Source organism: Scyliorhinus torazame, chromosome 7 (assembly GCF_047496885.1).
Source record: "Scyliorhinus torazame isolate Kashiwa2021f chromosome 7, sScyTor2.1, whole genome shotgun sequence".
Classification (NCBI taxonomy): Eukaryota; Metazoa; Chordata; class Chondrichthyes; order Carcharhiniformes; family Scyliorhinidae; genus Scyliorhinus; species Scyliorhinus torazame.
In genome coordinates, this window is record NC_092713.1 from 83,065,553 (window position 1) to 83,080,869 (window position 15,317).

At 48.1% G+C, this 15,317-nt stretch overlaps 1 protein-coding gene across 1 annotated transcript in view; it reads right to left on the reverse strand.

Annotated features, from left to right (window-relative positions):
* hook1 (hook microtubule-tethering protein 1) overlaps positions 1 to 15,317 on the reverse strand; it is a 149,510-nt gene that overhangs the window by 106,858 nt on the left and 27,335 nt on the right. The window contains exons 2-5 of the mRNA XM_072510981.1: positions 11,569 to 11,654; positions 9,874 to 9,946; positions 3,571 to 3,621; positions 1,814 to 1,946 (exon numbers count right to left, since the gene is read on the reverse strand). Coding sequence (XP_072367082.1) covers positions 1,814 to 1,946; positions 3,571 to 3,621; positions 9,874 to 9,946; positions 11,569 to 11,654 — 343 coding nt within the window. The remainder of the gene's footprint in view (positions 1 to 1,813; positions 1,947 to 3,570; positions 3,622 to 9,873; positions 9,947 to 11,568; positions 11,655 to 15,317) is intronic.

Genomic DNA, 15,317 nt, shown 5'->3' on the forward strand with positions numbered 1-15,317 from the left:
TACGTTCCCCAACCGGAAACGATGGTTTAATTGGGAGATTCACTTCCTACTGAAGGGCAGGTCTGAGGCATCCACGACAGATTACCCTGACTTCCACAAGAAATCTAGGTACGACCTCCTCAAATCAATCAGGGACACCAAGAGACAATATCAGACTAAGCTAGAGTCACTGACTAAAGATACAGACACTCATCATTGTGGCAAGGTTTAAACAACATAACGGGCTACAAAGCAAAGCCAAATAGAATCTCCGGCAGCAGCACACCACATCCCGATGAACTCCATGCATTCTATGCTTGTTTGAAGCAGGAAACCAACAAACCATTGTCAACTGTCCCAGCAGCCTCGGACACACCCATACCTACCGTCACAGCTTCCAAAGTCAGATCAGCGTTCTTGAAAGTAAACCCTCGGAAAGCGACGGGGCCTGATGGAGTCCCTGGTCGTGCACTCAGACCCTGCGTTGACCAACTAGTGGGTGTGTTCATGGACATCTTTAACCCCTCCCTACTCTTTTCCGAGTTTCCCACCTGCTTCAAGAAGACCACCATCGCACCCGTGCCAAAGAAGAACCAGGCTGCATGCCTCAACAGCTACCGTCCAGTGGCCTTGACATCTATCATTGTGAAGCGTTTCGAGTGGTTGGTCATGAGACACAGCAACTCCATTCTCCCAGAATGCTTTCACCACTGTAATTCACACACCATCACAACTGGTCCACAGCAGTAGCTACTCTCCCTGGCCCTACACCCATTCCTGGAGCATCTCGACAACAAGGATTCCTACATCAGACTCCTATTCATTGACTACAGCTCCGCCTTCAATACCATAATACCAGCCAAACTCATATCAAAACTACAAAACCTAGGACTTGGCTCCTCCCTCTGCAAATGGGGCAGATTAGGGGGATGTGGTCGGGAAGTCTCAAGTGGGCTCATGGGGGTCCTGCCCTACGCAGGTCAACAGAGGTGTCAGGGGGGCCCCGGAAGGGCTTTTCCATGGCAGGGGTGTATGTATGAGGGCAGAATCAGGAGCAGTGAGTGTGCACATTGGGGGGAGCAGTGAGTGTGCACATTGGGGGGAGCAGTGAGTGTGCACATTGGGGGAGCAGCTTGTGTGCGTATGTGTGACTGTGACCTTATTTCCAGTGTTAGGTTTCTCACTCACTCTCACCAACACATAATCACACACCCATTCACAAACGATGGGGGCATGTGAGCCAGCATCCCAAAACTGTAAGTGAGCCAGACGCAGACACGCATGCCCACCTACACCCCCATCTGGTCATTGTTATTAATTAGTCAGCTTTAACTTATAAAATTAATGTTCGGACATTGCTTTACATTTCTTCAGAAATGATTTCCTTTCTTAACACTTCAGCTTTTTTGCAATTCAGTTTTTGTTGTGCTGTGTTATCCTTCAGAAATATCCTCATCGGCCGCTCCACCCCCCCACCCCCACCCCCGAGCGAAACGTTTGGACAAGTCTGACAAAGGACAAACAGCACAGAAACAGACCATTCAGTCCATGCTCAATTCAAGCATCCTCCAATCTTTCTTCATCTAAACCCTTCATCGTAACCCTTCTCCCTGAAATGCTTGTCCATCTACCTCTTAAATACTTGCTTCCTCCACTACTCACTGGTAGCGAATTCCACATTCTCACCACTCAGTAGGTAAAGACATTTCTCCTGAAAAGCTGTCGGGAGAGGATGTACATTCAACATTGTTTCAGAAATGTAATACTCTCCGTTCTTATGCTCTCATTTCAGGATTCTTAAATCATGAGGCATTGAGAGAGGTTTTGTACATACCCTGCTTCTTCTCACAGTTTACTGCACACCCAAGAATCAGTTGGAGCAATCTACCCAGTTCCACGATATCCACATGCTCTACAATCAGATTCAAATCTGGGTGGAAAGAGTCTGCAATTTGTTGGCCCAGTACCTGTAAAAAGTTATCAATTATTAACAGGAGATGGATTCTTTGACCTACTGAAGTGATTTGTACGGGTGGAAATTAGTTATATATTGGGCACAATCATCTTAATAACAGATTTACCTCTACTAGTTAGTGATTGTAAACATATCACCCAATCTAGAACAAAGTCACCCAAATCACAAAGCCCAGATTTAATCTCAGTACTAAATTAGCTGATTTCTGGTACAGTTGCAGTGGAATTCTAAAAATAGGCTTAATTAGTTTAAGCCAATAATGATTGATTGGCAACAACTAGATTTGTTTTTTTTAATTCATTCACAGGATGTGGGCGTCACTGTCAAAATCAACATGTATTTCCAAGCCCTAATTGCCCTTGAGAAGCTGGCAGTGAGCAATTTTCTTGTGCACAACTGAATCACTTGGGGGCCTATTTCAGTGCGAGGGCACTGAACAGTCAACCGCATTTCTGTGGGCCGAGAGTTACGTGGAGACCAGACTGGGGAAGGAAACTAGGGGCAAAATTATCTGGCCTTCCCTTGGGAAGTGGGAGGCGGCCTGCTGTTGGCCAGTGGCAGGAGCTTGTGGTCCCGGTGCCGTCAATGGGATTTTCCATTGAATTCACCCCATGTGCCGGGATACCTGTAGCAGGGTTGCACCGTCAGCGGGACCTGAAGAGCCTGCCGGCGTGAATAGCTGGCCGATCTTACCCCAGATATCCTTTTCTTCCTTCATGGATATCGGTGAACCCGATAGATTTTTCATGACAATCTGGTAGTTTCACAGTCATCATTAACAAACAGTAGCCAAATATTTATTCCAAACTATTTTAATTAACTGAATTTAAATCCCCTAGCTTCTGTATCCAGATCATTAATTCAAGCTTGAGAATTTCTAGTCCAGAAGCATAACCACTGTGATATTGTGCCCCCTTCATTTGTATGCCGGCATTTGGAGGACAGAATCAGGCTCATTTGCAATGCTTCTCACAGTTGGATAAACTGTGACACTCACTATCTAGTCCATGAAAAATGGTATCCTTGACAAGATACCATAGCCACACAACTCTTAATGCATTCAGTGGAGAGTGGAGGAAAAATAATATTGATTGCAAAAAGGTAGACCTGGCCAATGGGAGACCAGCAGAACAAGGTGTTCGTTCTGGCTCCAATGTTCACTTTTTATGAACAGAAGCCCTGCTTGCAGGTCAGTTTTATAATTCTTAGGAGGATGACATAACCCCATCTTCCAGTGATGTGGCTAATTCTCTTAACTTATATCGGAGGGCTAAAGTCAGGATGGGCAGTGGCTGATTGGGCAGGGGATAAGGGTTTCAGTGGCAATGACAGTGAGATTGGTTTGGAGGTGGAAAATATAAAACAGCGAGAAAGCAGCCTTGATGCTGGATAAATATAGGATTTGTAAATATTCTCTGGATTAATCAGTTAAGGTTTGGGGAGTACAGTATGCATGTGCAAAAAGTATTCTACCATTAAGTTCACCAGAAAGAGAAAATTGGTTAGAAAATTAAAGGCTTTATACTAAAAAGGCCCTAAATTATATGCATCTAATTATCCTGCAAATGTGCTCAGCTGAGCACCAGGTTGTCTGCTATATTAACTTTGAGCCTTACCTCATGATAATAATCAAGAACCATCTGGAGAATCTTCTTCAAGTTACTCATCTGTGCCAAGGTAAACAAAAATTTTGTAGTTCAGTACACACAAGCAATAAATACATTTCTAAAATCTACCATCAAGAAGTGGCAAGCGAGACATTTTATAGTCACGGGTCGGGTAGGAAAAAATCTGTACCACAACCATCAGTCCAATTAACTACAGAAATGTGAGACGAATATACAGCTCCTTATATTATATACTTTCTTTTAAAATAAATTTAGTATACCCAACTTTTTTTTTCCAATTAAGGGGCAATTTAATAAGAATAATCTTTATTGTCACAAGTAGGCTTACATTAACACGGCAATGAGGTTACCATGAAAAGCCCCTTGTCGCCACATTCTGGCGCCTGTTTGGGTACACAGAGTGAGAATTCAGAATGTCCAATTCACCTAACAGCACGTCTTTCGGGACATGTGGGAGGAAACCGAAGCACCTGGAGGAAACCCACGCCGACACGGGGAGAACATGCAGACTCCACAGACAGTGACCCAAGTTGGGAATTGAACCTGGGATCCTGGAGCTGTGAAGCAACAGTGCTAACCACTGTGCTACCGTGCTGCCCATAGCATGGCCAATCCACCTACCCTGCACATCTTTGGGCTGTGGGGGCGAAACCCATGCAGACACAGGGAGAATGTGCAAACTCCACACAGACAGTGACCCTATCTAATATACTTAATGCAGTTATTAAATTTGAAATGTATTCGAACATGCAAAGGTACTAATTCTTTCTCGCATAATTCTTTCTCGCTTTTCAAAGCAACCAAATATTTGTTCTTTTAAACCATTCACTGCTCGACATTGTCAGTTAACTTTAAGAAATCAAAAGTGCAACAGAACCTTCTAACAATGTTTCAATGTTGGGGAAATAATCCTAGAATTCGTGGCAATTTGAATCAGGCCAATCGCAAAATTACATTTAATATTTTCACTTTTAAATTCATAGGAGGCAGACATACGGAGTGTCGTGTTGGGTGTCCTGATACACAAATGAGCCAACACGGCTGTAGATGGTACAACTTGATTTTATTATGTTAACTAACAGATGCAACTAACTATCGACTTGGGTACGTTCGCTACCAGCTAACCTATGGACCTAGCCCTATCACTAATGTTGGTGAGGCACTCAGCACATGGTCCATGTCTGAGTGTCACACTGCAAGCTCTGTGTCCCGAACTGTCTCCTACCAGAATGAGCGGCAACTCTCGTGTTCCCCCTTTTATAGTGCGTGTGCTCTCACTAGTGATTGGCTGCAATGTTGTACGTGTGCTGGTTGGTCCAAATGCCTGTCCATCAGTGTGTGTGTGATTGCACCATGACATTGCTGATCTGGGTATCATGACATCCCCCCTTTTCACAAGAAATATGTGCCTGCATGATAATAAATAAGATTGTGGACTGGGTGCAACTAAATAGGTGTGTGTGAGATTAACTACAAAATGTACAGGAGGCTAACTCTATACATAGGAAGATGTCAGGTGCAACATGCGAACAAAAGTGTACCAAGAATGGAACAAATGCAAACTCTCGAACACAGAACGATAATAGAAACATGTCAACAGTACTGTAAACCAGTTCAGTAAGTCCAATGGAACAAAAGAAACCAAAACAGGCTCATAAGTTCAGTCTCTCAGGTGGGCGACGAATTTGGGTTGACCGCCTCAAGGGTGGGTCAGGAGCCACCGGCTGAGGAATGGACCTATCGACGGGCGAGAGAGGAAAATGCATCGTGGCAGGAAGCTCAACAAAGTTGGCATCAGGAGGGCATGGCGCCGGTGCAGAGTGTCGTAGCGAGCGCAGAGTCAAACGAAGGGCCCGCCGATTGCGGCGGTGAATAGAGCCATCAGACATGCGAACAACGAATGATCGGGGAGCCACCGGACGGAGAACCTCAGCCGTTGCTGACCAGCCACCGTCCGGAAGGTGTATGCGGACATTGTCGCCAGGCTCCAGGGCAGGAAGATCAGGCGCCCGAGCATCATAACCTTCTGCTGTTCGCGCTGTTGCTGCATCTTCTGCAAGACCGGGGCATGATCGAGGTCAGGAACATGAATGGACGGAACAGTTGTCCTGATGGTGCGACCCATCAACAGCTGAGCCAGCGACAGGCCCGTGGACAGTGGGGCCAAGCGATAAGCCAGCAAGGCTGGACAGAAGTCAGACCCGGCATCAGCAGCCTTGCAGAGAAGCCTCTTAACAATATGGACGCCCTTCTCCGCCTTGCCATTCGATTGAGGATACAACGGACTGGGCGTCACATGCGTGAAGTTGTAGGCAGCGGCAAAGGAAGACTATTCCTGACTCGCAAAGCAAGGTCAGTTGTCAGACATGACGGTGAGCGGAATGCCATGGCGAGCGAAGGTCTCCTTGCATGCCGGATGACAGCAGATGATGAAGTGTCGTGCAGGCGTATGACCTCCGGGTAACTCAATCAATAATCAATGAGAATAAGGTAGTCCCTGCCGAGCACGTGAAAGAGGTCAACACCGACCTTCGACCAGGGGGAAGTGACCAACCCGTGGGGCTGAAGGGTCTCACGGGGTTGCAACGGCTGAAACCTCTGGCAGGTGGGGCAGTTGAGCACCATGTTGGCGATGTCATCGCTGATACCCGGCCAGTACACAGCCTCTCGGACCCTCCGTCTGCACTTCTCGTCTCCGAGATGGCCTTCGTGCAGTTGTTCGAGGACAAGCTGGTGCATACTGTGTGGTATCACAATCCGATCCAATTTTAAGAGGATGCCATCAACGACGGCTATTGTAAAATTGTGGGCACTGCCCCTTTAGCCACCCTTCTGTCATGTGGCGCATCACACGTTGTAGCAGGGGGTCAGCCGCAGTTTCACGTCGAATGTGGGCCAGACGTGCATCAGTGGCCGGCAGATTGGCCGATATGAAGGCTACCTGTGCCTCGACCTGGCACACAAACCCCTCGAGGTCGGACGGTGTGTTGACCACCCTAGACAGAGCATCTGCGATGGTAAGCTCCTTCCCCGGGGTGTAGACAAGCTGAAAGTCATACCTCCGGAGCTTGAGTAGAATGCGTTGGAGGCGAGGGGTCATGTCGTTTAGATCCTTCTGAATAATGCCGACCAGGGGGCGATGGTCGGTCTCTACAGTGAACTGCGGAAGACCATAGATTTAGTCATGAAATTTGTCAATGCCCGTCAACAATCCTAGGCATCCCTTCTCGATCTGCGCATAGCGCTGTTCTGTGGGGGTCATGGCCCGCGAGGCACAGGGGACCGGAGCCCATGACGAGGTGTTGTCCCATTGCAGGAGGACCGCACCAATACCCGATTGGCTGGCATCCGTGGAGATCTTTGTCTCCCATGTGGTGTCGAAAAACGCCAATACCGGGGCGGTGGTGAGATTGACCACTGGAACTCTGTGGCCTTCTTGACCAGGTGGCGAAGAGCAGCCGTGTGTGAGGCAAGGTTGGGAATGAACTTCCCCAGGAAGTTAACCATCCCGAGAATGCGTAGCACTGCCTTCTTGTCTGGCAGCCGCTGCATGGCCGTGATGGCTGCCACTTTTTCGGCATCCAGCCAGACACCCGATCGAGAGATGTGGTCCCCCAAAAACCTCAGTTCAGTCTGGCCAAAAGAGCATTTAGCTCGGTTAAGGCGCAGGCCCTGATCTCGAATTCGTGCAAAGACACGCTGGAGACGACTGATGTGCTCCTGTGGTGTTGTTGACCAGATGATAATATCGTTACATAGATGCGTACCCCTTCGATGCCCTCCATCATCTGCTCCATGATGCGATGGAACACTTCGGAAGCAGAAATGATGCCGAATGGCATTCTGTTATAGCAGAACCTGCCAAATGGAGTGTTGAAAGTGCAGAGCTTCCGGCTGGACGGATCCAGTTGAATCTGCCAAAAGCCCTTTGAGGCATCAAGCTTGGTAAATATTTTTGCCAGAGACATTTCGCTCGTGATCTCTTCCCGCTTAGGTATAGGGTAGTGCTCCCTCATGATGTTAGAATTCAAGTCTTTCGGGTCAATGCAGATCCGGAGCTCGCCGGATGGCTTCTTCACACACACCATGGAGCTGACCCATGACGTTGGTTCTGTGACCCGGGAAAGCACTCCTTGGTCCTGCAGCTGTTGCTTGAGGCGGTCCTTGAGGGGTGCTGGGACCCTACGAGGGGCGTGAATGACTGGGGTGGCATCCAGTTTGAGCCGTATTTTGTAAGTGTAGGGCAGCGTGCCCATGCCCTCGAAAACCTCCTGGTTGTGCGCAAGGTTGAGTGGAGCAGCGCCCTAAAGTCTACATCTGGAAAGTCAGATGTGCCATCAGGAGACAAAGTGTGGATTCGCCGAACGAGGTGGAGAATCTTGCACGCCTGTGCGCCTAACAGAGAGTCCTTCGCAGATCCTACGATCTCAAATGGCAGCTTGGCCGTGCGCGAGTTGTGGCAGGACCCCGTGGCCTGGATGACGTTCCCATTGTAATCCACCAATTGACAGTGGGAAGGTAGAATGAGTGGTTTGACCTTTAATGCCTGGAAAGCTGACCATGCGAGCAGATTGGCGGAGGCACCAGTGTCCAGGCGAAATGTGACTTGGGATCGGTTGACCGTCAGGGTGGCACACCAGTCATCGTCCGGATCAATGGTGTGGACTGGCAGCAGCTGGTGGTGCCTACTTGGGGACAGCCTGTTCTTATGGATGACCACAACGTGGAAGGACTCGCTGTCGTCAGTGTCGCCAGTCTGCATGGTGTCTGGAGGTAAGCCAGTGAATGTAGGCTGAATGGCCCGCACGGTCCTGCGAGACTGGCATAATTGTTGCGAGTTGGCAGGTTGAGGTGCTCGACAACAGGCAGCATAGTGGCCCAATCTGCCACAGCGTAGGCACTGTCGGGTTCTAGCAGGACATTGCCGCTTTAAATGTGCAGATCCACAGTTGCTGCACGTCATGACGTTCGTTGCGCCACCGTGCATGCACGGTGCAGTCCTGTCTGCGCATCGCATTCCTCTGCCTCAGCGTCCCCTCTTTTGGCGCGTACCAGCACGGGAGGCCTTGGAAAACGCGCGAAATGGCCGCCCTCCTCCGGGCCACGGGCCGGGAGGTACTTGATCGACTGGACCCACTCCGCCTCGGGGGCCCCGTGCCGCGCCGTTTCGGCCGCCTGGATATGGGAGTACCGGCTGGTCGCGTTTCATGGAGGACACAGGTCTCGATTACAGTCGCTAGGGTGAGTTGTTCCACTTTAAGAAGCTGCTGGCGTAGGGCGTCTGACACAACCCCAAAAACTATCTGATCCCTTATCATGGAGTCGGAGTTGGCCCCGTAGCCGCAGGATTGCACAAGGATGAGGAGGTGTGTTAGGTATGATTGAAAAGGTTCGTCCTTACCCTGCAGGCGCTGTTGAAATAGGTACCATTCGAAGCTCTCATTTACTTCCACGCTGACGTGTTCATCGAACTTGAGTAGCACCGTTTTGTATTTTTTTCTTCCTCGCCTTCCGCGAATGCCAGGGAGTTAAAGGTGTGGATGGCGTGTTGCCCTGCCATGGAGAGGAGAAGGGCTATCTTCCTGGTGTCCGATGCATTCTCCCTGTCTGTGGCCTCGAGGAATAGCTGGAAGCGCTGTTTGAAAAACTTCCAGTTTACACCTAGATTGCCAGCAATTCGGAGCGGCTGCGGCGGGCTGATGCTCTCCATGAATCAGGATGGCGGATTGCTGAAATGGTGCAGGTAGGTCTCACAGTCGCTGGTCTGCGTCCACTCGTGGTATCGTGTCGTGTTGGGTGTCCTGATACACAAATGAGCCAACACGGCTGTAGATGGTACAACTTGATTTTATTGTGTTAACTAACAGATGCAACTAACTATAGACTTGGGTACGTTCACTACCAGCTAACCTATGGACCTAGCCCTATCACTAATGTTGGTGAGGCACTCAGCACGTGGTCTATGTCTGAGTGTCACGCTGCAAGCTCTGTGTCCCGAGCTGTCTCCTACCAGAATGAACGGGAACTCTCGTGTTCCCCCTTTTATAGTGCGTGTGCTCTCACTAGTGATTAGCTGCGATGTTGTGTGTGTGCTGGTTGGTCCAAATGCCTGTCCATCAGTGTGTGTGTGATTGTACCATGACATGCTGATCTGGATATCATGACACGGAGGAGTACTAGCATTTTAAAATTAGGTGTAATAAATCAGAGGCACCTAATAACACTTGAAATATGCATATGACCAAGTTTCTGATGATAGAAATATCAGTTTCATTATTTTCACTACTGTACCTTCAATCTTGAATTTTCACTCACATCATCCTTAATGCGACTCAACCACAATTCATTAAACCAAGATGGATCTCTACAAGGTTTGCAGAAAAAAAAGAAAACATTTTCACAAAAAAGAACTGGAGCCATTTTGTTGTTAACTTGGAGAGACTGAACGTTTCCCCAGGCACCAGTTTCAATTGTCCCTCAGCTTTTATAATCAAGCAATCAACAGATACTGTGCAGGGCAACCCTGTAGCATATAGTGCTGCATTAACATTATGTGGAACAAACTGAGGACAGATTTAGCAACCAAGAACTGGCTATTCACGAGGAGCTGCGAGTCCTCAGTCGCAGTGCAATTGTATCGCACCACAATCTGTAATCTACATGCAGCCTAAACAGTAGTCCTTAAAGGAACCAGGAGAAATCACCACCAAAAAGGTAAGTGGCATATCAAAAGTCCCAACCACTGCTAACAACCAAATGCCCATCTTTGGATTGCTGCTTTTTCTCGGAGCACACTCCATCCAACGCTCACCCTCCCTAAGTTACCTTAAGTCTTTGGCTGGTACATTCCCTCTTACAAGCAATTTGCATCAATGACTTAGATGAGGGGAGTGAAGGCACGGTAGCAAAATTTGAAGATAGCACAAAGATGGGTAGGAACGTATGTTGTGAAGAGGCCATAAGGAGGTTGCAGACAGATGTAGATATAGTGTGAGTGAACAAAAACCTGATAGTTGGAAGAATAATTGTGGGAAAATGTGAAGTTGTTCAACTTGGCTGGCAGAATAGAAAAGCAGAGGATTAGTTAAATAGACGATAAAATTCCAAGGTGCAGAGGGATCTAGGTATTCTAAAAGTCACTAAAAAGTAAGTATGCAGGTACAGCAAGTAATTAAGAAGCTTAATGGAATGCTATCCTTTATTAAGAGATGAATTGAACGTAAAAGAAAGGATGTTATGCTTCAATTTTACAGGACATTGGATTATTGTGTGTAGTGTTGGTTTCCTTATTTATGGAAGGATGCACACATGTTGCAGGCGGTTCAGAGGACATTTATCAAATCGATACGTGGAATTAGCGCATTATTTTATAAGGAAAGGTTGGATGGACTGGGCTTGTTTCTACTGGAGAGTAGAAAAAGAAGGGGTGACTTGATCGAAGTAAATACGATCCTGAAGGGTTTCAACAAAGTGGACATGGAAAGGATGTTTCCTTTTGTGGATGAGTCCCGAACCGGAGACACTCTTTTAAAAGTAGGGGTCTGCCTTTTAGGATAGAGATGAGGAGAAATATTTTCTCTCAGATGTCTGTGACTTTCGAACTCTCTGCCTCACAAATGATGGAGGTAGGGTCATTGAATATTTTTAACGCGGAGGTAGATTGATTCCCTTGTCTAACAAGAACCTACGGTTATCGGGGATAGAAGATAACATGGAATTCAAAACACTAACAGATCAGACATGATTTTATTGAATGGCCTACTTCAGCTTCTATTTTGTATGTTTATATGTTGGTATGCCTCTGGGGCCACGATTGTCACTCTCACAGCTCGCTGGTACTACCCTGATGAGGCCAGTGAACCTTTCCTGTGGTCCTTCTGTTGACCTCACTAGGTACTTGCATGACACTAGGAACACCCTCTGTTTTGGTTGTAATCCAATTTTCAACCCAAGCTATTTGGGAAATGTAAAAATTAGAAGACTTACATTTGGTTAAGCACCTGTGCCATTGCAGCTCCACTGATCAAATCCTGAACATTTTCACATTTTGAGGACACATTGAATGTCTGCAGCTATGAAAGAAACATTAAGATTACACAATGTAAACTAGAAAATTTGGAGCATAAATTATACAAATACAGCCAAATAGCTGCATAGGCTTATTACAGAGTTGACCAACAAAACAGTGTACAACTTAAATTTCAGTTTGGGGGATCACGTGATGTGGGCTGCGTTTTCGTGAGCTCTGGCTTTGCTCATCTTTTAGCAATTTTTTCTATCCATTTGCACATTCCATTTAGGTCTTTTCTTGGCATATGCAAAATATGTCCTGAGATTTGTTGGTCAATATTTCAGCATTATTGAGTCAAGACAAGATGCTTAAATCCTCTTTGATTCAGGGGCAGCACGGCAGCGCAGTGGTTATCACTGCTGCCTCACGGTGCCGAGGACCCGGGTTCGATCCCGGGTCACTGTGGAGTTTGCACATTCTCCCAATGTCAGCGTGGGTCTCAGCCCAAAACCCAAAACGATGTGCAGGGTAGGTAGATTGGCCATGCTAAATTGCCCTTGGAAAAAAAAGAAGAGGGTACTCTAAATTTATTTTTTTTAATCTTTTGATTCATGGGCTTTTTTATTAATGGAGCGGCTGCTTTTGGGAGGATTCCCCTGCCCTGATGGTGTGATGTGTTCTGACGGATAACGGCTGGTAGAAATGATGCTGACCTGTCCGAATGCGAGTGCTCACTGTCTTTGATCCTGCTTAATCCTTGATTTCTGCTTTTTTTGTGTGACAATGGAGAAGTCTTTATCCTGATAACTTCCTCGCATCCCAGTTGTCATCTGGAATTGGCTCCCTGCTAATTATGCTGTTGTCTGTTGATCTTGTTAACTTATTTACTTGCAGGGAAGTGAATTATTTGTGCGTGATGTCCTGCACCGTTGGTTATCCAGATTTAAGAAATTTATATCATGTTATATCATGTTAGATTCATGATTTGGGAAGTATCCTTATCCTAATTGTTATAACCTGCCTACTGACGATTGGCTGGTGACTAATGACTATCCCACAATCCTATGGGAGTATGAACTTCCCCAATGAGGGGGGCGGAGAAATTCCTACTATAAATAAGCTGGCCAGTCCAGGAACCAGGAGGAAGGAGAAGGTAGCAAGGGAAGTTACTGCTACTGTTACGTATATATTGTTATAGTAAATAAACGTTATTAGTTTGTATCCTTAAAACTCGTGCTGGATTCTTCGGGGCCCTTACAAAACTGGCGAAGAAGGTAAAAGTGAATAGCTGTCTACACTGCTGAAGCCACCTCCCTGGATTTTTGTTGGATACAGGTTGGAAGTTGTTTTCTATTATACCATGCCTCTGTATGGACGTTTGGATGTTTTTGATGCTGCGCTGGAAAGCTGGAACCAGTACACACAACGGATGCGTTACTATTTCCGGGCAAACAATATCACTGAAAACGAGCGCCAGGTGGTCATATTGCTCACCGCCTGCGGGCCGCATACGTTTGGGGTGATTAGGAGCCTTACGTACCCAGCTGCGCCGGACACCAAAACGTTTGACGAACTTGTGAATATAGTGGGGCAACACTTTAACCCAACCCCGTCCATGATAGTCCAGCGTTACCGATTTAATACCGCTGAGAGGACCCCTGGAGAATCCCTTGCCGATTTTTTATCCAGGCTACGCGGGATTGCGGAATACTGTGACTATGGTGAGACCTTGTCAGAAATGTTACGCGACCGTTTGGTTTGCGGTATTAACAATGCGGCCACCCAGAGAAAGTTGTTAGCAGAGCCAACATTGACTTTTCAACAGGCAATACAAATAGTCTTGTCCCGAGAGAGCGAGGAGTACAGGAGCTACAGGGAATGGAAGTGCATGCCTTGGGGCGCAACCCTTTCCGCCCAAAAACGTCCCCCCGCACTCCTGCGGTACCTTGGGCGAGGCAACGACCAGACCGACGCCAGTGGCCATCGGACATTCCTCTCCGAATGGAGCCTTCTCCAGAGCCAATGGATGAGGAGCCATGTCCATGTCAGACTTGTAGGCGCCGACCCCGTCGCGGACGGCGGTCCTGAGGACGCCAGAGGCGCCGTCCTTCCGACCGAAACTGGGACCAGCCCAGGGGCCGTAACTGGGACCAGCCCAGAGGCCGTACCTTCCATGTGGATGAACCTGCGGCGACTACTCCTGAGGACGTGGAGACGGAGGACGACTGCCTGCAGCTGCATTGTGTGGCAGCTCCCCGTGTGGCCCCCATTAAGGTGACAGTACGGGTCAATGGCCACCCGCTGGAGATGGAGTTGGATACTGGCGCAGCGGTCTCCGTGATCGCCCAGAGGACATTCGACCGCATCAAGCAGGGTATACAGACCCTTACATTAACTGACTCACAGGCCAGGTTGGCCACCTACACGGGGGAACCACTGGACATTGCAGGAACTACAATGACCCCTGTTGTCTATGGACGCCAGGAGGGGCGTTTCCCACTTATCGTAGTGCGTGGCCATGGGCCCAGCCTGTTGGGTCGGGACTGGTTGCGCCATTTGCGGTTGCAATGGCAGCACATCCTCCAAATAGTTTCTGGAGGGTTGACTGAGGTGCTAGGACGATACCCAGAGGTATTCCAGCCTGGTTTGGGGAAAATAAAAGGGGCCGTAGCCCGTATCCAAGTTGAACCAGGAGCCACGCCGCGCTATTTCCGGGCGCGCCCAGTGTCTTACGCTTTGCTCGAGGGTAGAAGGGGAGCTCACTCGTTTGGAGAGTTTGGGTATTATCAGGCCCGTCCGTTTTGCTGACTGGGCAGCACCAATTGTACCAGTAATGAAGCCAGATGCCACAGTTCGCTTGTGTGGCGACTATAAACTTACAGTGAATACAGTTTCCCGACTCGACCGATACCCAATGCCTCGCATAGAGGATCTCTACCGAAACTTGCAGGCGGACTCTCATTCACAAAATTAGATATGAGTCACGCCTACCTGCAGTTGGAGCTGGACCCTGCCTCCCGACCATATGTAACAATTAACACACACTGGGGCCTGTATGAATATACACGGTTGCCCTTTGGAGTATCCTCTGCCTGCGCAATTTTTCAACGTGTTATGGAGGGCATTTTGAGAGGTTTACCACGTGTGGCTGTCTACCTAGATGACGTGTTGATTACAGGGACGTCGGAGCAAGAGTATTTGGAAAATCTGGAGGCTGTCCTTAGACGCCTTTCGGAGGCTGGAGTCCGTTTACGTCTCACACAGTGCGTATTTCAGGCAAAAGAAGTAGTCTACCTAGGTTATCGGATGGACCGCGAGGGTCTGCACCCCGTCGCAGAGAAGGTGCGTGCAATTCAACATGCCCCCACCCCGACTGACACTTCTCATCTTCGTTCTTTTCTTGGTCTCGTAAACTATTACGGGAAGTTCCTCCCCAATCTGGCAACTACGCTGGCCCCCTTGCACCTGCTGCTAAAGAAAAATCACACCTGGGTTTGGGGTCAGCCGCAAGAAACCGCTTTCTGGCGGGTAAAGCAACAATTGTTGTCGTCTGGGTTACTAACCCACTATGATCCGGGAAAGCCTTTGCTCGTCACATGTGATGCATCCCCGTATGGTATTGGGGCTGTCCTGTCCCACAAGATGGAGAACGGGGCCGAGCGACCGATAGCTTTCGCCTCCCGCACATTGACTGCAGCGGAGAAAAAGTACGCGCAGATCGAGA